General features: G+C 48.1%; 1 protein-coding gene across 5 annotated transcripts in view; it reads left to right on the top strand.

The window, feature by feature from the left end:
• The window catches only part of nav3 (neuron navigator 3), a 127,628-nt gene that overhangs the window by 5,268 nt on the left and 98,311 nt on the right, over positions 1 to 24,049 (top strand). For 4 of the 5 annotated variants that reach the window (XM_048970437.1, XM_048970406.1, XM_048970417.1 and 1 more), the window contains exon 1: positions 5,239 to 5,816. The exons of the other annotated variant lie outside the window; for it this stretch is intronic. In XM_048970437.1, coding sequence (XP_048826394.1) covers positions 5,568 to 5,816 — 249 coding nt within the window. In that variant the 5' untranslated portion in view covers positions 5,239 to 5,567. Of the gene's footprint in view, positions 1 to 5,238; positions 5,817 to 24,049 lie in introns of those variants that run through there. 5 annotated transcript variants of the gene reach the window in all.

Genomic DNA, 24,049 nt, shown 5'->3' with positions numbered 1-24,049 from the left:
TTGACGGGCCGGAGCGAATGGCTTACATGGGGCTGAGGATTGAGAGGCAGTTGCTGTACAAACGGAGAGGGCTATCACTGCATTCGAGGTTACCTTCCAACAGAGGAGCCCCTGGCCCTTGGTGGTCCTGAGGAAAATACCTTTAGCCCCGTGTGGTCCTGAGGCTCGTTTTACTTACGGTCAAAAGGGAGCTAGACTAAGGATGAAGGAGCTGGGGACGCGACTGAGGAGCACTATAGAAAGCTACAGTGAACCCAGCCAATATCTAGCAAGTGTGGTGGGCCACAGTGTAGGTCTGCGTGTTAGGATTCTGTATCTGTGGTCTGAAGGTTGTCAGTTCAAATCCCCTGGGAAGCTCGGTGATTTTACCCTTGTCCTCTTGAGCAAGGCTATTTACCACCAATTGCTTTGGATGAAAGCATCTCCTGAATTAATAAAACATAATAATGGTGTTATACTCGGGCTTGCAACTGACGTTTAACTACAGGTGACCATAATATGTTTATTAGCCTTATAAATAACATTTACTGGATGCATATACAGTGCATAGGAAGTATGTACATGTATAAGGTGTAGGAGTGTGGTTGAGGCTTATATTACTGTGCTGTTAAATTCTGTTGCCTAAAGCTCATCTAGTCAAGGTATTTCCAAGAGAGGAGTGAAGGGCTCATTAAAAAGGCATAAAGGCTTTAAACGGCACATTCGACGCACATCAGTTGCACAGCCAGGAGGCTGTGTGGTCGCCAAGCATCTGCTCCAGCTCCTCTTGCACCAGGACACACACGAGGTCAGCACAAACTCCGCAGAGGTCTGTGCCGTGACATGCACAGGTGTGTGTCAATGCAGACGATTGTCCCATCTCATTTGGGGCTCTTAATAGGGGTTTAGTGGCTGTTTTAAGTTCATTGCATTTTATTTATTTAGCACACACTTTTGTCCAAAGCAAATGGAATTAAAGGCCTTGCTCAAGGCCTCAACGGTGACATCACTCACCAGATATGGGATTTGAACCAGCAACCTACCGAGTACTAGCCCAAAGAACCACCCAGTATACTTGTTTTTGCTGTCTAAGCTGCCAGGGGATTAAACAGCAGTGCTTCTGTCCAGATGTACCTTATAACACTCTCCTGTCCCATATTCCCGCATTCTGCGCCTTGTTGGACTTCTAATTAATTCACACTCTGCAGTTTTTGCAATGTAATGCATAAGAGTTCTGCTGTACTGGATAGGCGGTGAGGAGATGGATGGCTAGATAATGCGTGAGAATGCTGTTTGGACTAATGTAGCTGCATTTGTCATGTAAGTCTGGGCAGGCAGTAGGAGAATGTGGAACTGTGGATTACGGTCCATCTTCTGCTGACTGCTGCTCAACATACCCTCAGCACTTCTTCATTACTATAATGGGAGATTTTTTCAGCAACTTGCCTGGTGCTGCTGTGTATGGTCTTGAGGGAGTGCTTGGGCCCTCTGAGGGTATGATGAAGCGCATCTGGACAGTGTTCGCGAGATGCAGCTGCTGGCAGCAGAAGGGTTGGTACCAGGGCCCTTCCACCAAACATACGAGCACGCAGCTTGATGGATTGTGCCCAGAATTAGCTATGGTTCAGTACCTTATTATTAAAGCGCAAATCTCACTGCTTCCCAGGAAAATGCCTCTGCTGTATTCTGCTAAAGAGTGCCCCCTAGTTGTCATGTAGGGTAATACACCTTCTGAGTGTTAAATGGATTGTGAAATCCTGTGGGCCTCCTGTAGGTCTTGCTTAAAGGGTCCTGTCTGATGTATACAGACAGGGCAGCCCTCCCTGCATTGGGTTTTGGCGCATTAAATTTCTACTCCTCCTGCAATCGTCTCTGATTAGTCCCAACCACTGACGTATCTTTTCATACAGCACAGTACATGCTCTGCCCGTCTGTCGCGTTTGTGAATTCTGAGGTCCGGTTCTGATCCAGCTTCAGGCCCAAGCTGTATTATGACACCTTCTGTAACCACTGGACCAGCCATTCAGCCATTCATAATATTATCAGAACCAGCTGTGCATTCCCAGTCCCAGTACAGACGGAAGCTCCATCCAGTAACAAGGACTAATGGCTGGGGAGGGGGACGACGACCTTAGCGAACGTCAAAGGGCAGAATATCACTGCTGTAAATCTCACAGCTTAACGCTAGCCTTGAGCGCGGAGCGACAGGTCGCTTTGAACATCCCCCCCCCTGTGGTTTGCTGTGTAAATATTTTCGGGGCCTCGCTGCTCAGCCTATAGGGAGCACTGGCGCCTTCAGTGGACAGGTGTAGACCGTGCGGGGGGAGCGGGATCAACAGCACTGAATGAGTTGGCGCATCACTGTCTTACGTCTGCTAACAGGAAAGGTGATATTCAGGATTCAGGACAAATAACAGGATACATTCTGCTTCTGTTTCCGATGCTGAATATAGGGTTAGGATGCGACAGCTATAATTTATATAGGTGTTAAATCACAACGCAAATGCCACTGAGTTTTCCAATTTTCAGTATTATATCTGTTTTCGGAAGTTGCAGCAAAACAGCTCTGATGAGGCCTGCGTATGGAACCTTCCGCACCCGGCTTTTTCCGCTGTCGACGCCGCAGTTTGCCACGTGTCAGAGGATGACTGGCATGCAGGCGGCCGTCACGGCCTGTACATGCGGGGGCTGGGGCGCGCGTATGTTGTGTTTTCCGTCAGGCATGTCGAGCCCGGCAGAGATAACGTTGTCATTCTGGGCGGGACGAGGTGTACTGCCCCCCTGCCCTTAGGTGGTTTGTTTTGACATGGTGCCCTTCAGGGACCAGCTCTGCCTTATCTGTGCCTCCAGCAGGTTGTTTTCATTGTGAAGGTGGGGTGATCCCCCCCCCCTCACTCCCTGTGTTATAGGTCACTGTCCATCTACAGCAGGGGTGGGGAACCTGTTCCATGGAGGGCCAGTGTGGGAGCAGGTTTTTGAGGTGACCTCTCAATCAACCAATATTAAAACTGTAGTTCTTAACTCCAGTTCTGGGGATACACTGTGATTGGCTGAATGAGAGGCCCAAAAGGTTCCTCGCCCCTGAGCTTGCAGGCATGCTCGCCGTATTATTTGGTCTTTCACATCTCCCTAACAGTTTGGTGCCCCCTTTTTAAACAGTCCCAGTCTGACACATGCTGGTTTTGTTAATAGCTTAATCTTTGTGAATAAACTTTTAGAATAGATGAACCGTGCCGAAGTGTTGAGACGGTGCTGCATTCATTTAGCAGATGTTTTTATCCAAGGCGAAAACATGGGATTTGAACTGACAACCTTCTGGTCACAGGTACAGCTTCCTTCCCCACTCAGCCACACACCTGCCCTGCCTGTTAGTTGCAGAGACTGCGGTCAGGGCACTAATCTGGGACCATCTTAAACTCCTCATCCTAAGCTGAAGATGTGTGGGAGAACCTTTCATTTAGGTCAATGATTAGCTCAGTGGATGTGGTGGGGGGGCAGTGAGGTGGGGGGAGTGGGGGTTGAGATGGCTGGCGCTGACTCTTGAGTAGCTAGGAGTCAGGTTTTCATTCGCCAGTGACCCCACCGGTCTTAGAGGTTTCCCAGCATGCTGCTGACAGCAGGTTCAGTCCTCGGCCACGTCTCGAACTATAACGAATCAATGTTCTGCTCAGCCTTTTCCCAGCTACATGTCACCACTCAGGATGAAGCAAAACCCAAAGCATTTCACTGGGTTTAAACAGGTCAATTATTCCGTTTCTGGCCTTCTTTGCTCTTGGTGCACCAAAGCGCTGTGATATGCGCTCTGAGACACCACAACAGTCAGTGTATTCATGATCCGTACAGTCGCACGCTTGATAGAAGACTCTCCCTGACTGACGGTTATCTTTAGAGTGACATGATTTCACACTTTCCTGGAGGTACTGGCAGTGGGGAGGGGCAGCCTTTGATCTTTACAGCAGAACATGCTGTCTCTGCTGAATTGTTATTCAAATTGGCCAGGTAATATTGAAAAAGGGACACGAGAGGAATTGGACATTTGAGCGTGTAGTACCTGGGATTTAGACCTTCAGTCGGGTCCCTAGTGAATGCTGCTCCTTTTCCCTGCTCTCTCTCTCTGTCCATTAGACTGTGTCTCTCTTGAGAGAAAGGATTTTAAGGACTGAATTAGGCTCAACCACCCACCAAGGCAGCCAACCTCAGGTGAAAACACCAGTGAAACACGAGCCTGGTGGCCCAGGGGATCAACCCGAGAGCCCAGTTGAGGTCTTACCCTCATGGGCATGAGAAGCAGGTAGCTACCTAGGCCTGGTTCTGATCAGGCCGTGAAACGGGCCCGTGTTGAGTTCTTCTGTCGCCAGATTATACGATGTTAAAAAGTTCCGGTTTGGTGTGGCTTAGTAATCCTCCCTGACTCGTATCGAGGCCTTAAAGCAAACCAGATGTAAGCTTTTCCATATAAAACGTCTCTTTCATGTTCCACACCAGCCTACAAACTGTAAAAAAAAAATAAAATAACGTCCAGTTGTGTGGCATATTTCTGTCAAGTTAATTACTCTAAGTGTCTACAGGGTTGTATTTTTTTCTTCTGAAACATGTGGCTCTTCGGAGTTTTGCCCATGAGAGGTGCTGGGTGTTTGGAGAACGATGGGGAAGGTTCCGGCACACTGAAAGAATGATCACTGATTGGCGGATATAAGAGTTTTTGAATGTGGTTCTGTACCCTGTCAGGTTGTCCTCTCCCCTCGCAAGCACCCCTGGAGACACGGCGACCCTGTATGCATTCAGGCTGCTCGCTTGCGGGCAGGGAGGGCGGGACGGCATGGTTTCTCAATGCAGAAACTGTTGGGTGTGAGAAACCAGGCTTGGGACAAACTTTTACTTCCGGCATGAAAGCTGCTCCAGCAGCTGTTTGTTTTGGCCAATGAGCCCCCCCTTCCCACCCCCACCTTTCTTGCTCTAAGAGCCAGCCAGGACGAGGTGTCTGTTTCCAGACAGAGCTGTATGGGGTGGTGGGGGGGGGGGCGGCAGTTTTGACAGTTGGAGCCGTGCCCTGTTTCCCAGAGCCGCCCCCGGGACGTCTGCTCCGGAATGTTCTCCGGGAGAGTGGATGCACGCTCGCCACAACGCCAGGGCTCTCAGGCAGCGCGCAGAGCAGAAACACCCCCTCGGCCCCCGCCCCCCGCCGCCGGGAGGTCACGCCCCCGATGACTGTTTGGTTTTATGCCGCGGAGCTCTGTCAGAGCAGGCGGGCAGGAGGGAGGAAGGGAGGGGGATAGTATCAGTCAGGACGCCTTAGTCTCTCCACGCCGCGCTCCATGGATGACCACTGCCGCTCTGCCTAAGAAGCTTCAGCCCTATACAGCCGGCAGTGTTTTTTAAATTGACTTCACTTTTTCTGTTTTTTTTCTTCTTTATTTTCTCTCTTGTCTCCCTGGCATCCAGAGACGCTTGCTGTCCTCTCTACCAGCCAGTGTGGCACCGGAGCACAAGTTTACTGCCTCGTTTTCAAGAAAATTTGTATTTTTTTTTAATCTTGCGTCTCCTCCTCTGCGTCTCTGTTTTGTATCCTGCCTTTTCCCGCCCAGACCATGCCGGCGGTTGGGGTGGCCTCTAAGCTTAGACAGTCAGAGGTGGGCTCCAAGCCCATTCAAACGGCGCACCCCATGCCCAGCCTGGACCGTGCCCCCATGGCGACAAGGGGCTACCTGCCCAGAGCCTCGGATTCGGGGGGTGGCGATCCGGTCACTTTCTCCTGTCAGCTGTCAATCGCGTCCGCTTACGGGTATCGCCAGCGGAAGGCTGTCTCGGACTGCAGCAAGGAGTTGCAGGACCGCAAGGTCAGTGAGGTCATTCCCAATGAGCACGTGTGTGTGTGTGTGTTTGTGTGTGTGTGTGTGTGTGTGTGTGTGTGTGTGTGTGTGTGTGTGTGGATCTCTGACAGCTGATAAGTGGAAATCACTATCGGTCGTCAGGTTGGGAAGCTGCTCCTCTCATTTAAATCCTCTGCTTACTTCAGAAAGGGTCAGTGTGGTTTGTACTTTGGGGAGTTTTGCTAGTAGAGATGCAGTTAAAAGGAAAAGGTGTCCAGGTCAGTTTGGTAGTTTTGGTTTTTCCTGCTTCGATATCTAGAGCATCACTGCTGCTAGACTTCCAAAGACAATATAGATATTGTACTGATTTTAGTACGACACATAGGGCATTTTGGTGTCTGGTGAATTATTTTAATTTATAGATTGTCAGACAGGCTACAGTGCACTGTACAGCCAGAGTGGTGGAGTGTGTGTGTGTGTGTGTGTGTGTGTGTATTGGGGTGTGCACTGAAGCTCAGCTGAGATTTGCACTAGTCAGGATTCACTTTCACTTTCTACAGCGAGAAAGTTGAGGGAATGGCGTTTCAGAACGACTAGAATTAATCTGCTGTCTGTCCCGTTCTCCCAAGCAGCAGATTCGCGAGGCGTGTGATTGAGAAATCCCAGTTGGCAAAGTGCCTTAACATGGCAAGCGTCTGCGTCGCCCCGAATATTCACCAGAATGACAGCATGGGGCGTGGGGGGGGGGGGGGGCTGGGCATTTCAAAAAAGACCCGCCAAAAAGTTGCAGTTACACAGGATGCCGTTATTTTTAATTATTTTTTGTACCTGACAAACAAACAGGCTTCCTGCCGTCAGCTTCCGGAAGAGTCCATGACCCTTCCTGAAGCGATAACCGTTTTTGGCAGGGGTGTGAGGTTCTTTTTTTCAGGCCCTTGTGATATCAAAGCCGCCGGGGACCCGTGGACATCACTGAGGGGAGAGGCATGTAGTTGTTAACCCCTTCCTGTCCGTGACAGGCATGCTCGTTCACCCCCTGCCGCGATAAGCTTGGCAAACATTGGTACTGCCTCAGACTCCGGCACAGACTCCAGTCAGAACGTTGCTTGTTCCAGCCCGTTCCTGAATTTGACAACTCAGTAGTTCTTCACTCTGTTTATCCTCAACAAAAGGCAAACCAGTTGAGCAAACCTGGGGGACGGAGCAAAATATTTACTTGTGTGAATGCTTGTGTACACTCACTTTATGGTGTTTTAAACACGAGGACCGCCAGAGCGTTACCAGCGCGTTATGAAGGTCTGTGGGATGGCTGTCATGGTTTCTGTCAAAAAAATAGGAAAACAAAGGATGACAGAATCCTAACTGGTGATATTAAACACGCGACATGCTGTTAAGCACTGGAAATTAATGAAGGATGAAACGCAGTGGGAGAGGTCTGGTTATGTTTATGCAGTATGTGCCATGTGACCTCAGTAAACAGGGCGATTGTGATTCCAAACAAACAGGAGAGGCGGCATTGTGGGTTTCCACGGTAACTTAATAATAATAAACTTAATAATGCTCTTTCGGGGCAAAGGAAACTGTAAGTCTTGTAAAGACACATAGGGCCATAGTTTGGTCCAGTTGTACTCTCCCACGTCAAATCAAATCTATTCATGTATTTGTCAGTTAAATTGATCCTTGTTAAGGTACCAGGTGAGTGAAAACCAACAGCAGTGATGAAATTGTGCAAATAAATACATTTATAGTAATAATGAAAAAAAAGTATGCAGAAAATGGTAATACGCTGTGTAGCAGTTAGGGACAATGTGCAAATCAGAGACAAATACGCACAATTGCCAGGATGTGGATTGGCAGTGAATGGGTTCATTGACCAGAGCTCAGCATTTTGCTGGTCTAGTGCAGGGGCAGGGAATCTTATCTGCAGTGGGCCAATGTGTATCCAGGGTTCAGGGATAACCTTTTGGTCAGCTGTTCAAACCCAAGAAGTAGGACTCTTCTCCCAATCAGCCCTCTAATTAGTAATGTAATTAGGGCGCTGTAGCAAAAACCCGGATACACAGCGGCCCCTTCTGGACAAGATTGCCTACCCCTGGTTCAGTGGAACAAATTGTAATGGGAATCGGGTCCATAGAATGGTTTAATGGCCCATAGTTGCTGGTGCATCATGTGACCCAGTTAAGGTGCAGTGTGCCAGCACGGCCACAAGTGGGAGCCGCCCAGCTTGACAAGGTCATGGCGTGTTTGCGTGTCTGGCGGAAAGACGCCATACCCATCACCACCCTGAATATGCCTGAAATCATCCCACTCAAGCCAAAATGTTTTTTAAATCTGAAAATATGACACAAGGCCCTGGCAGAGGTCTGGCCCACAATCCGGGGGGGCGGGGCCTCTGCTCGGCGCGTGGCGGCACTGGTGCCGGCGTGGCGGCCCTGTTTCACCGTGTCAGCGGCGTCCGTTTTTTTTTTTCTCTTCTTGGTGCGGTTTCTTAAAGTGCTGAGTGCGATTTGCTTACGAGGCGCAGCGGGTTAAGAGCTCCACGCTAGAAGCGGCGGGACGCTGACTGGTGGATCAGCTTAGCAGTGTGTGTCTGTTCTGCGAATCACTCTCACGCTCCGGGCACAGCAAAGCATCATGACATGTGTGCCTCTCCTGGGGACCAGTGTCAAGGTGTATCCCGGGGGGGTGGGCTGCCCCGTGACTTCAGACGGGGGGGGGGGAGGGCTTTCTGAATGTGCTGCAAACTGATTTTTCAGGCTCAGGGGTTTTTTTCAGAAGCCACCCACCCCCTCAGCTCCTCCACTGACTCGGGGTGGGATCTCAGCTCTGTATGGCTGGTATAGCACATCAGTATCTACTAGCATCCCTGTAGCTCCAAGCTGAGATCTCTGCCAGTCGCCCATTTAGCTGCATTACCCATCGTCACCCACCTATCAGGCCTGTTACGGTCACAAGGCCCTTCCGGAAACATCTAAGAAGATTTCTATCTGTGCTTCGCCTGTAGAAAAATAGTGCCCTCTTTGAATTGGGAATCTCTTTCCTGAGCTGTCAGTGGCTGGGAGTCAAGGGGCTTCCCCGAGCTTAGGAGATGGCGCTATGGAATTCTGGGAAGGTAAACGTGCTAAACATGATGGCTAATCTGCAGAGGTGAGGAAAGTTTCTGGGGTCAGGGATGGGGGGTTAAAGAAGGAGCCTGTCTATATCCAAAGGAAAAAGGCACCCCCTGCCCCCCCACCAGTCACGTGAGTATAATGGCAGTTCCCTTATTGGAGTTTTTTGTGGGGTGTTTTATTAATCTCCATGGGAAACTCTCTTTTCACCTACCCCACATGCAGGTGTATCTGGGCCAAAAATGTAACCAAGCCCCCAAAATGCCAGGTCCCCATGGGAGGTTTGGTAGATTTTGCTGTTTTGGGGCCCCTGTAAAGTACGGGGCCCCTGAATCTGCCAGGAGATCCATGGCCTGTCTTACATATGTCCTTGGTCACAGTGTGGAGTCAGCCCACATCCATTTGGGAGATAAGGACCTCACTCAGAGGCTCAGTGGCGTTATTAGTCTGCCAGCGAACCGCTGACCTTCCAATCACCCTCACAGCTGTCCTTCCTGATAGGGATTGAGATGAGGTCTGGAGACATGGTAGCCTGTGGGTACAGGCTAAGCTCCTCCCCCAACCAAGTGGTGACCCCTCCCTTTAGTCCCTGTCTCCATCTCTCTGTCTTTTTGTCATATATCTGGAAGAGGGCTGTGAACCTATGCTCCTTACAGAGCTCAGAAATGTGACACCACAGAGAGGTTTTGGCAGCCAGGTTCGCTGAGCCAAGATGCTGAGTCAGACTCCTGTTAACGGCAAGAAGGGTACGGGGCCCAAAATCAGGCCGCTGTGTCAGGAGAAGCCTTTCTCAATATCCTGTTTGTACCAGAGGGACAATTACAGCATGCGCAAGACCTCCGAGCACAAGTAAACAAGTCTGGAAAAATAAGTACGGATAAGCTGTCCAATTAGCCATTATGTTTGTCTATAGGGCGACACTAACAGCTTGGCTGAAATTCGGTGTTTCCCCCAACACTGACCTCAATGTCACCCGTGTGGTTAGCAGGGGATTGTGGGTAATAAACGGGTTAATGTTCCCTCCTAGGAGAAGACCAGGCCATTTTTGGCTGTGTCACTGAAATGTGGGGCTGAGGCACTACAGGTACACTTGTTCTGTGTGTGTGTGTCCATTGTTATAAATTTTTGTTTATTTTTTTAACGTGTGTGACGTAATACTGTAGGTCAGCCGGAAAAAGCCCAGTACCAACAAACTGAAAGGAGCCATATCACCACCTATTGTAGCGGAGCCGGACATACTTCATCAATAAATCGATTCCCCTCCCATGCATGTATACTGGGACAGCAGTCCGAGTAAATAGCGTAGTTCAGCCATAACCGTAGCTCGACTTAGCTGTGCATGTTAACGTACTGAGTGTCTTTCTTCTCATCCTGCTTCCTTTCCTTATCCTCCCTTTCTATCTTCACCTCTCTGACCTCTCTCCCTTTCTCCCTCCTCCTCTGCTTCCTGCCTTCTCACGGCCGCCTCTTGCTACCCCCCCCAATCCCTTTCTAGTCTCTCTCTCTCTCTCTCTAAGACGGGCCAGGCGGGGGTGGCCCAGCACCTGGCTGTGTGGCCGCATTCCCCCCCTCCCAGTGACCCCCAGCTGTGAGCCTCCCCCGGATCCAGGTGTCTGCTGGCCGGAATCACTTCCTGTCTAATAACATTGGGAGGGGGCATGGTGACCACAACACAAGGTCTTCTTAGGAGGCAGCAGGGCTAAGGACAGGTGCCGGGGGGGTGTGAGTTGGTGAGCCGTCTTCCTGCCTGATAATGTGCAGCACCAGGATCCCGGCACCTGATGGCTGAGGTTAATCAGAGCAGACCTCACTTTGGGGAGGCGAGGTGTCATCACTCCAGGGCCTTAAGCCATGTCTTCAACTGACCCCCCCGCAGCCCCCCGTGAGGCGTACCGCAACCCGTCCATTCTCTCTGGGGATCTTCCGGCTGACTTGATCTGGCCGGTCGTGAGAAATGGAGCATAAGTGAGTGGTTTGCCTTTAACACTGCCTCCTGCTGCAGCCACACACAGAGGTGGGGGCGGGGTGGGACCTGGGGGACCTCAGAATTTACCACTGAGACGTCTTAAATGACTGCGCAGACTTGCGTCCAGCAGCATAGAAATCCAGGACATTGCTGATGTTTCTCTTTTTTCACAAGTTAAGCAAAGTTTTCATTGAATAATAAGAGATTAATCCACAACTTAGAGTTGCCTTCACATCTGAATGTAATGGAAATAAATGAGGTACTGAACCAGTTTTTAAAGCAGGTTAGCTGCCATTGTTGTGTAAAACATGAACCTGGTTACCTGGTCAGTAACTATATAACTGTCACAGGCATGAAGTCTGCATTTGCTTTCTCAGCTTCCTCTCCTCTTGATACCATCTTCCTTCCATATTCTCCACCCTTTGATAGTTTCTGGGGGTCTGTTGTACCCCCCCCCCTCCCCTTGCTGTCCTTACTTGCCAACAATGTGCGTTTATGCCCCTTCCCTTGTCCTGAACATGTCCCCGGTCCAGAGGAGCCATGGGGGCCGATGATGGGATGGGGGCATTTCTACCCATCTGGGCAGTAGGCAGAGCTGCAGTCTGCATATTTACTGGCTGCTTGGTGCTGCGCACGTGCACAGAATCCCTACTTTACAGTTCACTTTGAAGACCCTTTTTTAAGTATCTGCTTTACAAACTTCTTTCATTGCTTTATTGTCCAATAATTGTGGGATTTTGTGTGGAATCTGTTGTGTGAGACATATTAACACCTGGAACCAGGGCCTCTACAATTTATATTGATACCAGAGCGACTTAATCTTTAAGCTCTTGGGTGCTTAAAGATAACCTGAACATCCAAACTCTTGTTCAAGGGTGCAGATTGGGGAATGGACATTAGGGGCTCCCATGCTAAATGGAGTTACCCTTCAGAAGGGTCCCTCCCAGAGCAACGTTTAGTATCGGCTTGAGGAAATCGTGTCTTTAACAGCCTGCCCGTGAGATGCAGCCAGCAGAAGAGGGAGCTTTTCTCTGTCTTCTGTCCTTTGAACACCGATCAATAGATGCTGACCCCCTCGGACAGTGAAAGTGTGAGCAGAGGTACGGGGGCATGAGGTGTGGGCTGAGTACTTGTGTAGCTTGGCAAGCTGCTCCGTGCGCCATTGAAAGAAGATGTGGGTCGAAGAAATTAATGGCCTGTTTATTGGAAGCAGCTGTCGGTGCCGATTTCTGGTTCTGAACCTTAACAGACTCGCGGGGAGAAACCACTGTTCGCGGAGGGGGGGGGGGGGAGGTCACGGGCATGAACGTGGCAAGCTAAGGAGCTTAATATTTCAGTCATTTAATCTCAGACTGTCTTAATTGGCCCACAGATGGGGCAAGGGGACCGGAAGCATTGTTTCTTGCTGACAAATGCTGTCATAACAGGACCCCCCCCCCCCCCATTTCCTTTGATCCAAAACGTACTGTTCACTCCTCCTCCTTTTGAACCCCTAAGAATAAGTGCTTGGAGTCACTTGCGATGACTGGTTGTTAGGACTTTGCTTCTCAGCGGAGTCAGGACTTGCGTGATGTGAACTTCAGGGATGCACGGCAGGACGCTGACGGTCCACATGTTTATTCAAACCTCCCTCACATGGTAGCACCTGGCCAGTAGGCTGTTATATTTTTATATCCTGGTTGTTTACTTTGTTATATCTTGTAAGTTGACCCAGTTTAGGAGAGGCTTCCATTTCCCACTTGGCAAGCGTCGAGAGCGCTTAATTTTGCCTTCACTCGCTAGCTTTATTGCTGCTGCCTTGTTTACGATAGCCAGAGGTTATGTAACGGGGCTTGGGAACAGCCAGCGCCAACCCTTGGTTTGACTGGTCTTTAAAGATGAGGACACACCGTCGGTGAACCGTGCTGCCGCCGTGAGGGGTGTCTGATCGTGAATGAGAAATGCGACTCGTGTTTTCATTAAAAACCACCCTCCCACGTGTCAGATAAACGATCCCTATCATCTCTTTGGTGTTGTTCTTCCCCATTTATCTTTCGCCTTCATAAACCAATTGGTCTTATCATATTATGGGGAAATTAATGATGGGAGAGGGAGTTCGAATTGGCTGCCAGTTTAGTCAAAGGTCCACAGAAACTCATAGTTTCATAGCCTCCCTTTGGAGTTTATGTGTGTATCTGGTAGGGGAGAACTTCTTTTTTTGTTCAAAAACTGCAGTAAATGCTTTTTTTTTGGCAGCTTGAATATTACAGGGTTTCCATCTTGTACGAGCGCTACTTTGGGGGGGGGCATTCCAGAGCCTACTGGTAGACAACCAGTAGATGGACCTCAATACTGAACTAAGGTATGTGAAAGCACATATTTCAGACACGTATCCGTACCCGTGTTCAGGCAGGACCCTGAAAAGATCCCACAGGGTCGACCAGGGATGGAAAAAGAGGACTCTGGTGAAAATGACAGCGCGTTTCTGCACCCCTGTAAATGTGGCTGCGCCAGTCTGGCCGGGCACTCTGCTAGTAAATGTTTTCGTTGGCTATGCCTTAAAATAGAGGGGCTAATTACCGACATACTAAGGGATGGAATCTCATGCGTGATCATTAAATGATCTGGATATGCGATCTGAGGATTACGCTGTGGTTACACCGAGTCCTTGGTGGAAGCTTAAACCGACATGTAATAAACATAAGCACTGAAAAGGGTAACAATTTTAGAAATTAGCCTAAAAATGCGAACAAGTTTGTTGATGGTTGCTGACAGGAGGAATTATATCTTGCCTTTAGTAGGTTAGCAGATGTTACGTTGAGTAAATATATCACTGGGCACGTATTTCTTAGTGCTCGGCCTCACTGGAAATGTCAGGAATGCTCTTTCAGAAACTCAATTTTAAATCAATTATAAATAAATCACTATTGCATGTTTTTTTTTGTTTTCCCAGGCTGGTTTTCTTTGTTTCCTTGCTTTTGACAGCCGTAGGCATCTTCAAAAAGACTGTGAACATCTTAATGTGCTGTCATAACTTAGATCTATAGACTCTGTAGAAAACTAAAACACTTCGCACCCTCTCCAAAGCAGCATCACAAATCCATGATTCCAGGTCTGCTTCGGGAATTTTCATCTGTACGTGCCAGTTTGTCAGGGACTCGCTGAAGACCTGCTTCCACTCACAGAATTCTCCGGATTTCATAGACTGCATGTTTGATCTCCTGAGCCATCTGTCTGGTGTATAGGATGTTTGGGATCCAGGCATCTGTAAAACACAAGGGGTGGCCAGTTATATTTATGATTTCTCAAGACACTAAATTTAACTGTACATCTGGTTGCTGACGGAAGGTCATCTGCTGAAGCTCTTCCCTGTGCTTTATCCTTAGAGCACCCCAACAACGCCTCTTTCAGTAATTGCTAACCTCGAAGACGAGTCAAATCATGGTCGACATTGAGGTCCTCAAAGACATTCTCGAATCTTCGACCCAAAAGAGTTTTATGATGCAGAACTATGCATCACATTAGCAGACCCATATGGACTCAGCTTTGAAATCACGGGCGAATACAATTGCTTGTAGACAGAGCCGAAGAAGCAGCTTCTCCATGTGGGACGGTACCGGGGGTGTTCCACAAAGCCGGATTTCTTGCTTAGCTGGATAACTTGTTGGACTTAAGGTAGTCTGGAGTAAATTGACTTTATCTTGATTCACTTACATTTAGCTCATCCATCCATCCATCATCTCCCACTTAATCCGAGGTCGGGTCACGGGGGCAGCAGTCTCAGTAGGGAAGCCCAGTCTTCCATCTCCCCGGCCACTTCATCCAGCTCCTCTGGAGGGATCCCGAGGCGTTCCAGCGTGTCCTGGGCCTTCCCCAGGGCCTCCCCCCAGTGGGACATGCCCGGAACACCTCAACAGGGAGGCGTCCGGGACATTTAGCTCAGACTACCTTAAATCTGCCTCCCAGGTCTGAGGGAGGCAGTGGTCTGTGGCACCCTCAATTCAGCATACCCATGTCATGCTGCACCTCACACTTCCCCTCTGCCACTAGCGTCGAAAAAAAGAGCCTCCTGATGATGTTCAGTCTATTATGGTAAAATTCCTGGAATTATGACCACAGACCCGTGAACTGACAATGTATTTCACTCTGGAGGTGCTTACATGCTAGGATTTATTATTCCATAATTCAAAAGAATATCCATGTAATTCTACTTATGTACCTAAATAACACACACTTCAATTACTGCTTTAATAACTGACTGCATAGCTATGAAGTTATTCTTGACACAGGAGACGTCGCTAACCCAAGCGGAGCTTAGTCACCCAGACTGTAGCAGACAGTTATTGTTTCCACCTGGTCAGTTTGCGTGAATAAAACACCACCCATTTCTTCTACAGAGTAATTGTTTGTTTAGAAGATATCCAGAGCTACTTCCCCTACTTACTCTTTATATTTTATGCTGAACAAACAGATGTATCCTATTTACACAGCTGTGCCTTTGCAGGGATAAATCAGGTGGAGGGCTTGTGTTTTAGCTGCAGTGATATGGGCCAATGGCTTGATTGTGGACTGCAGTGTCTTACAGAGCCTTATTGTCCCCTTTGCAGTGAGGATGTTTACCTCTGCATCTTTGCCATGCTCTTTGTGGACCAGATGTCTCCCTCAGCTGGGCCCTCACTCTAGACACTGGGTTTTCTGTTTTTGGGTGAGGGGGTTTGTGGCTTGTCAAACTTGTCAGGGTTTCTGCATTCCACCTGTACTTTTCAAAATGTCACTGGGCACCAACAGTGTGAATCCGTATGGTTTACAACTCTTAGAAAGGTATTTTGTAATAACTGGGCCAAAGTGTAATTATGTTGCTGGTAATAATTTGCAATAGAGCATAACAACTTTGCATGTTTGGACTAAGGCCTCTGTGCCTTATTGTACCACTCACCTGTAATTATCGCTATCAATTGAAGATTAATTGGCGAATTCCCTCTTTGAAGGTTGCCATTTCCCTGCATGCAACGCAGAATTCTCTGCAGCTTTGAGTTAAAAGCAAGACGGGCTATTCCCAGGCCAGATGGGTTAATCATGCTGGGACCCGGGCTGACTGGGCCCTCTTTTGTCATTTTACTCTCTCATTAAACCAAGAGAGCCTGACGCAAAGGCTTTGCACACAAGGTTCGTTCCAGAGGAGGAACAACTTGATCCTGCACGCGACATTGGGGCTTGTGGTAGATTCACTAGCAGTTTCACCACTGCTTTCATCAGATGTCTGCCTGATTCACGATGCCTTCTCCCTGTCCTCCTCTGCTCACACATGTGCACACATGCTGACTCTCACAAACCATCCATGGAAAAGAGCTTGACATTAATGGCATTCCTGAACAAGGGCACAGATTTGGCTATGGATGGTTGAGACGTGTCCCTGCCAATGCTGATGAAGTATCATATATGTTATGGGGGACGGGGGGTTCAGGGTTGATTTGGTCTCTACCTATGATGAAACAAACTATGCCCTTTACTCTGAAGTCACCAAGGCTGTTGCTTCCCCAACTCCCACTCATGCCAAGCTGGCAAGCCTGCTACATTTTCTTGCACGGAAAACTCAGGGCTTTGTGTTGAGTAGGAGAGCACATTGAGTAAAATGTGTAGTGCTCATGGAAGTGGTCATGGACCCAGGAAGATAACTTCAGACTCATGCATTTACTACAGATTCCTTTCCTATGAACTTTGCTACCCTTCTGCCCCACACTACACTGCAGGAGTCTGCAGGTGTGTGAGACCAGGCCTTGATAGCAGAACATCTTAGACCTCGACACTCGACCTCGATGTTCGGGTTAATTCTAGCCATTGATGAACCAGAAATATGATTTCTTACAGTGTTTTGCAGAGTTTGGCTGTTTTGAAAGGCTAATGGATGTAGGTATGAGTCCTCAACGCAGACTGAGACTCTACCCCCTATCTCTGCTGTAGTTGTCAGTGGTGGCAGTTCAAGAGAAAAACTTAATGAAAGTACGGAGTCTATTTCCGTTTTTTGTTCTGTTATGTCTGGGCTCGTATTTGCGCAAAACCCAATTACCACAGAGCAGGAACCAGAGCAGATGTTATTCTCACGGTGGCTGTTACATGCCCACTTTTGTATAACTTCAGAGTATTATTTTTCCACCGCTTTCCAGTACATTTCACCCTGTGTACAGTGCAAGCCTTGATGGGCTTGTGTAACCAGATCCCTGAAACTCAAATGCTCGGCTTGCAGGGGTGCATGTGTGGCCACCTACTCCGTCGACAGGTCTCCTGTTCCACTTCAAAGAGTTGGCTGCCGTGTTGGGGCTGCGCTAAGGTCTCCTCGCTTTTAGCGGCGAGCGGTGTCCTCTGCCCGAACGCTATCGCTAAACAGCTATTAGCCTGTGATCTCTGATTAGCTCATTCGTCCTTTTCTCTGATCTTAGGTTTCAGTTTTAGTGCCACTCCGAAATAGTCACACAGATAAAGGTCTGTTCGTGACACCTCAGAGCTTTTATTGCAACCATGGCACTCCGTACCTGCCGAGGATTCCCAGGCTAACCTTTCCTGGCTGTCATTCTGTCCTCTCCGTGGTTTCCCAGACTGGGATTCCCAGAGTAATATTCTGTCCTGTCCAATGTTTCCCTGGCTAGCGTTCTGTCCTGTTCAAGGATTCTCAGGCTAGTATTGCCTGGCGTGTGTATTATCCTGCCTGAGGATCCCCAGACTAGTATTCCCAAAGTAATGTTCTGTCCTGTCCAAGGATTCCCAGGCTAGCATTCCCTGGCTAGTGTTTTGTATAACTAATTAACTATATCAATTTACATTTAAAACCACTTTGTATTGACAAAATGTTAGAATTCCCAGGCTAGCATTCTATCCTGTTCGAGGATTCTCAAGCTGGTCTTCCCTGGCTAGTGTTCTGTCCTGTCTGAAGATTCTCTGGCTAGCATTCCCTGGCTAGCGCTCTGTCCTGTCCAAGGATTCTCAGGCTAGCATTCCCTGCCTAGCGTTCTGTCCTGTCCAAGGATTCTCTGACTTGCATTCCCTGCCTAGCGTTCTGTCCTGTCCAAGGATTCTCAGGCTAGCATTCCCTGGCTAGCGTTCTGTCCTGTTCAAGGATTTTCAGGCTAGCATTCCCTGGCTAGGGTTCTGTCCTGTGTGAGGATACCCTGGCTAGCCCTCCCTGACTAGCGTTCTGTCCTGTTCACGGATTTTCAGGCTAGCATTCCCTGGCTAGCGTTCTGTCCTGTCCAAGGATTCTCAGGCTAGCATTCCCTGGCTAGCGTTCTGTCCTGTCTGAGGATACGCTGGCTAGTGTTCTGTCCTATCTGAGGATTCCCTGGCTAGCATTCCCTAGCTGACATTCTCTGCTGCTGAAGAAACCCCAGGTCAGTCTGTCCTGAAAACCATGTCAGTCTCTCCCAGTATAGGAACACACACGCATTTGGACCACCTAAGCCCTGTAGGAACTATTGATGCTGAATATATCTGTCAGCACTCCCCTGAAAGGGATCCCCATTTGAAGCCCCTACGTGTTTAGAGAGCCCTGATCCTGAGCTGTGGCTGGACTGTACGTAGTTACATTTATCTTCTTCGGATTTACTAGAATCTGATAACCTGCAGAAGGATTGAATCTGACACCCATGAGATGAAAAACAACAATTGTAAGATGCATCTTCTCACCCAGTATGGAGGTACCTTCTGTTTGGATCTAACGTGCTGTTTCCATTAGGCTCCGTTTATTTTCGCGTCAGACACACATGCTTAGCTTTTTTTCAGCTTAACTATTTTGTAATTCATTTATACAGCTGGATTTTAGCTAAAGTGGCCAAAGCCAAGATAGATAGAAGTGTGTGGCCCCATCTGGGTTTTTATGACCTTGACCCTTATGTCTATAGTTAAGGAAAGTTCATTTAAAACCCAGGGCTTATTGATTAAATCATTTCTGACAATCTCCTGTTTCAAGAAAGCTACACAGAGCCGTATGTTCTGGAAGCGTCTTCAATCAAGGGCTCCATCCCTGTGGCCCCCTGATGTGATAACGATGGTAGCTGGCCCTCGGAGGTCAAATTCTGCCTGGCCTCACATCCGGTCACAGACGTTTTCATCTGTCCATTTCTGTTGCCTCGACCGAGTGGAATTCTAAGAAATGTTAATGAGTCAGCAGCTTCCAGCTGTACTGCCTCACATTTACATGATGGTGACCCAGTAGGTATCAGGCAGCCGTGCTACCTGGTGTCCCAGCAGGTGCCCGCTTTAACACCTCAATGCATAGTGGGTTTAAATGTAAATTAATACACTTAATTAGTTATATTTAGTATTGATACATGTGATAGCTGGATTGTACAGTGTCTTACACTTTTTCTTGATTATTAATGTCCTGGCAGGGCTGGACTGGGATGAAAAATTAGAATCTTGCCAAGCAGGGGAAAGTTCCCCATAAACCCAGCAGCCTACTGGGAAAATGCTTGGCATGCTAGATGGCAAGTCCAGACTTGGGTCAAGCTCCCCATCGCTGGTGTGGTACGAGAAGTCTTAGAGGGTCGGGACAGCTTGAAGGAGGAGGAGGATGAAAAAGAGGGCATCCATCCAGTTTGGGACTTGAGCTCCAAGCTGTCTGCTGCTGAAGAAGAATAAAGGTTCAATCCCAGCCCGTGTGGCGATGTAGCGGGACACTACCTGGCCTGCGTCCAGGGGCGTCGCTGGCCGTCTGCTTTCCCCCACAGTGTGATGCGTCTCAAGGTCTCCGCAGCCAGATCCGCGCGGCTCCCACCGTGGGCGTGGACGCATTTCGAAAACCGGCTGGATCCTGATGCACAAAACAGGATTAAGATCTGGAGGCGGTTTGAACTTCCTGAATTTTATGTTAGGAGGGAGCTGATGGTTCTTCATTCATGATTATTCAACTGTGCATCCACAGAGCCATCCTTAAGTAATCATGTGTTTTTGAAGCGTATTTAGTAATAAATGAAAACATGCCCTTTGACGAATATTTGATATTTTTGCTGTTGAATTTGTTCTAGCAAATGTTCTATATCATTATCGTCCCACAGCAGAATGATGAAGCCGTTGGTTCCAGTGCTTTCCTTTGTCCCAGCGCTGAGCAGAATAGGAAACTATTTCCTGTCATGGATCCCGCAATACACTGAAGTACTTCCTCGTGATAATAAGATTCTCCGAAATGGTCCTTTGTCTCAGGAAACTGGATGGGTTATCTTGCGGATATTGGCCGTGGCCACGTTGGAGTCATTTGGGTTGGGCCGTAACTGGTGTGCAAAGCCCACTGGTCTGTGACCTTTAATGTGGCTGTGCGCTGCCGCTGCCTCAGTGACCCATCGTGATTCTTATCTCCATCCCTGCCTTCAATTAACTGTGTCTCCTGGCACTTAGATAAGAGCCTTCGTAAAATTGCTAGGCAAAGAGGCAGCGGGAAGCACAAACAGGGATGCCTGTTTTGAGGGGAAGGGCACAGCCAACTTGATTGATTTGAGATGACATTTCTCTGGAAGCAGGCTTAACTTATTGAGTTCCTGCGTGGTTTTTATAGAAGAACATGTCAAAGCTTTTCTTCTCTGGTTTACCCGGACTAGTTTCTGGAAATCAGTGTGTCAATAAATTGCCTTGGCAGTACCCCTTCTGGCGCTTCAGTTGTTGACGTTGTTGATTAGCCATGCTGTTGGGTGTTCCTGTTAGTTGCATCCTGTGGTACCTGTTTACATTATGATATAATTGCGTTTGGCATGAGCTTGTGCCAAGATGTGTATTCGCCTCGAATTTGTTTCGTTTTAATTTGTTGGGTCTACCAAACATGTTTACTAGTGACTCTGGAAAACAACTGCAGCACTCAGTTGCACATTGAAAACTGAGGTATGCAGTAGATTTGCCTGATGCCTCTTTCAGGTTCTCCCACCGCAACCGATACCATCTGAAGCTATCTGGCCTATGTTCTTAAATGTGATCCATTGTTGGGGTTCTTGGCTCTACAGCCACAAAAATCTAATGCCACAGTGGATGCGTAATGTATGTTTTGTCTTTGTGTAATATCTACTGGTTCCAGTAATTACTTTCAATTCCGAGAGTACTTTGTGGCTCTGGTGTGACACTTAGAATTTGGCTAGAGGATGACTGACAAGGTTCGAATTTCGAGGGTTAATCCTTTGTGTACGTCTCTGGTGGTGAAGTCATTCCAAAAGTGCTGTTGCTGTCCCGAAAGGCTTCTCTCCTAAATGCCTCTAGGTTTACAGGCCTGTTTGAGAGAAGGGTCGCCCTACACGTCTGGGGGTTATCATTTCATCATGCACAGCTTTGTAATTAACGAATGCCTACTGGGCCACCCGGGGGGGGGGGGAGTCCTTGTTTTCTCCCACTAATTTCCTATGCGGGGGTCATCAGCCTGCAGGGGCCGGCCTGTACACGGTGTCTGGCTGCTGCTGCCTTTCCTACTTGACCTTCCCGGCCTTCCTCACAGGAAGTCCCCTTCTTAGGAATCTCATCTTTGATCCCCCGTCCTCAGGACACCAAGGCAGGACACTCTCCTCCCCGGCAGCTGCGTCTCTCCCATTCGTTTGTTAATCTGCTTATTATTTCCCGTCCGTATGCCTTCCTCCAAGCGACGCTCCGCCGACGGCTTTCAATGACGTTCAAACTGAAGGTGAGCTGTTTCGTTTGTCCTTTCTCTCGACCAAAAGCGTACCGATAGAAGGGTCGTGGCTTGAAAAAGCACGGGTGAATGTTTAACCAGCGTGTCAGGTGGTTATCAGGCAGGTAGGGATACACGGATGAACAAGCAGGACGGAGAGTTGACTCCGAAGCGGAGTGAAAGGCCCCATGTTTAAAACTAAATAAACACTGGAGCCAGCTGCTGGCAATGAGGAGGTGGGTTAGAGATAAGCAAAATATTTATGGCAGGTTTTAACCCAAGGCCACTGTTATGGGAGCATGAGCCTTAGTGGTGGGGGGGTCAGGGATCTGTGCATGCAGTTGCCCTTCCTGTTTTGTGGCTGGTACAGTCATAGTCAGTGGAGTTGTCCATTTCATTTTTGTATTAACCTGGTAGTGCAGTAGACTATTAACCAGGTGGTCCAGTTATGGCCTATAACAGGATCCTCTGGTTGTACCACTGGACGATATCCAGTGACTCCAGTGAACTCTCCAGCTGTATTAACATGCAATAAGGGTACCTATTATGTCAGGCTGAGTCACATTCTAAATGAAAGTTGACTATGGAATGTTAGAGTCGACGATTACTGTGATTGTGTGTTGTTGCTGATGTTATTAATGGACACAAATGCACATAAAAGTTTTATTTGGGACGGGGCCGATTCTTACGCTTCACCTCGAGATTTATTGAATTTGCATGACTTTGGCTGAGAAATTGAATGCGACTCTTTGAGTACAAGTTTTAAGCATTTGTAATTAATGGCATTCAGATTCAGTGCTTTATGGTGCACATGTGACTCACAGCATTTTACAGAAAACTGTTATTCATGCCCGTGGGTTCAGGTCTTGTGACCAGGGGCAGTAAGTGACCCACAGGGTCCGTCTGAATTGACCAGCTGTCACCAGAACTGAGAGAACCATTGTGTGACCCGGATCAGCGGGAAATGGCCAGACTGAGCCCCTTCCTCAGCAGAGCTGGGCCTGACTTCGAACCTGCTGAGACGTATGTGGGATGAGAATGGCCTTTTCATATCTTCTGCCATGCTGCATAGAGCCATGCATTAAATTTATGTAGTCACCTCATACATAATTCAGCACCTTTAAATCAACGCGTTTTTTTATCAGCGCTCGGAGAATGTCGTGAGATCTGACCGAACATCAGTTCTCACCATTAAAATGTGGCAATATAATATTCGTCATTGTAGAGCCCGCGAGAAGATGGAACTTTCTCGACTAATGCGGCCTACGTAGTCGCTGAGAGTTGACATTGATTTGACGACACCCAATTATAAGGCTGACAGTCTTAGGAAATGCCCCCCCCCCCCAAAGCAAAGTAAATGAAATAGATTAGTGTCTTTCCCGGTGTTGCATACTTGCTTTCAGTTGGTGTTAGTGTGGACGACTCACCAAAGTGACTGCTTCAGTGCTGTCAGGATGTACCAGGGGAGTAATGCTCATCTCCTCTATAAATAGCCACAGTGGGAAAGGAGGGGTCCCTTGACTGATTAGCAGGACTTGCTAAATGTGCCGGCTGGTGCTGCCGGCCTCCTGATGGATGCTACCCCTCCATGCTCAGACTGTCTGCTGGAGGTAGGTCTGAACACCATGGTGTTAAGAGCCTTCTTCATTTTTTCTGGGGTGTAGAGAAGTTTGTGGTTGGCCTAGGCATTCCCCATAGCAGCAAAATGTCATATTATCTATTAACCCCCCCCAGGAAGAATTACTGACGTACCACAGAAACAAGGGGGACAGTTCAGTTTTAAGCCAAAGATTTAAAACCTTTGCTCAAAAGTACTGTATCATTTACAAAGCATTCCCTGGTACTACAGCTTAGATGGGCGAAATGACTCATAATTTGGTAGAGAAAGATATTTAATAGAGCCTCTGTCGATGGAATTTGTTCAGTGATTTTAGTCCATTCAGCACAAAAAGATCAAGTTGGTGTGGTTTTGTGTTGTGACTGTGGAACGTTACTGGTTTCGATAATTAGTGCCTCCTTATTTTAGAAATCATTATGCTCTTAAAAGTTGCCTTTTTTGCTCGCCCTTAAAGCCATATCATTTAGCCAACGATGATTGATTTTCGGAGTCTTTCCTTGGGCAAAGTACATGTTGAAAGATTAGCGAGAGCTTTCAGGAAGGCTAGTACATTGTATCCGTGTGGGTTTCTGCATGTGTGTTCTTGCGTGACTGTTTGCACATACGAGCCACATATGCATATTACTTTGTCGGTTCATGGAAAAAGCTGTTTGCAGCCTTGTCTATTTCAACTTTGGCCCAATCAAACCTGACACCTTTTCCTCCAAGTTTACAGTTCCACACCATCCTTCTGCATCAGTGGCTGCTATACATGCCACAGCAATTAGCATTACCTTCCCCAGCTTGCCACTGGCAGCTCTAGTTGAAGACTGTCTGGCATACTGACTTGTGACAGTACTTCTCATTCAGCATACCGTTTTATCCAGGTGAGCAACCCAGTTTTAGGTATTCAGGTCTTTTACTAACCATGAACACTTTAAATAATGTGCAAATATGTTACTGCTTTAGTATTGG

This window comes from Brienomyrus brachyistius, chromosome 1, assembly GCF_023856365.1.
Source record: "Brienomyrus brachyistius isolate T26 chromosome 1, BBRACH_0.4, whole genome shotgun sequence".
NCBI classification, from domain to species: Eukaryota; Metazoa; Chordata; class Actinopteri; order Osteoglossiformes; family Mormyridae; genus Brienomyrus; species Brienomyrus brachyistius.
Note: the sequence above shows the minus strand (reverse complement) of the source record. Positions and strands in the feature narration are given on the sequence as shown.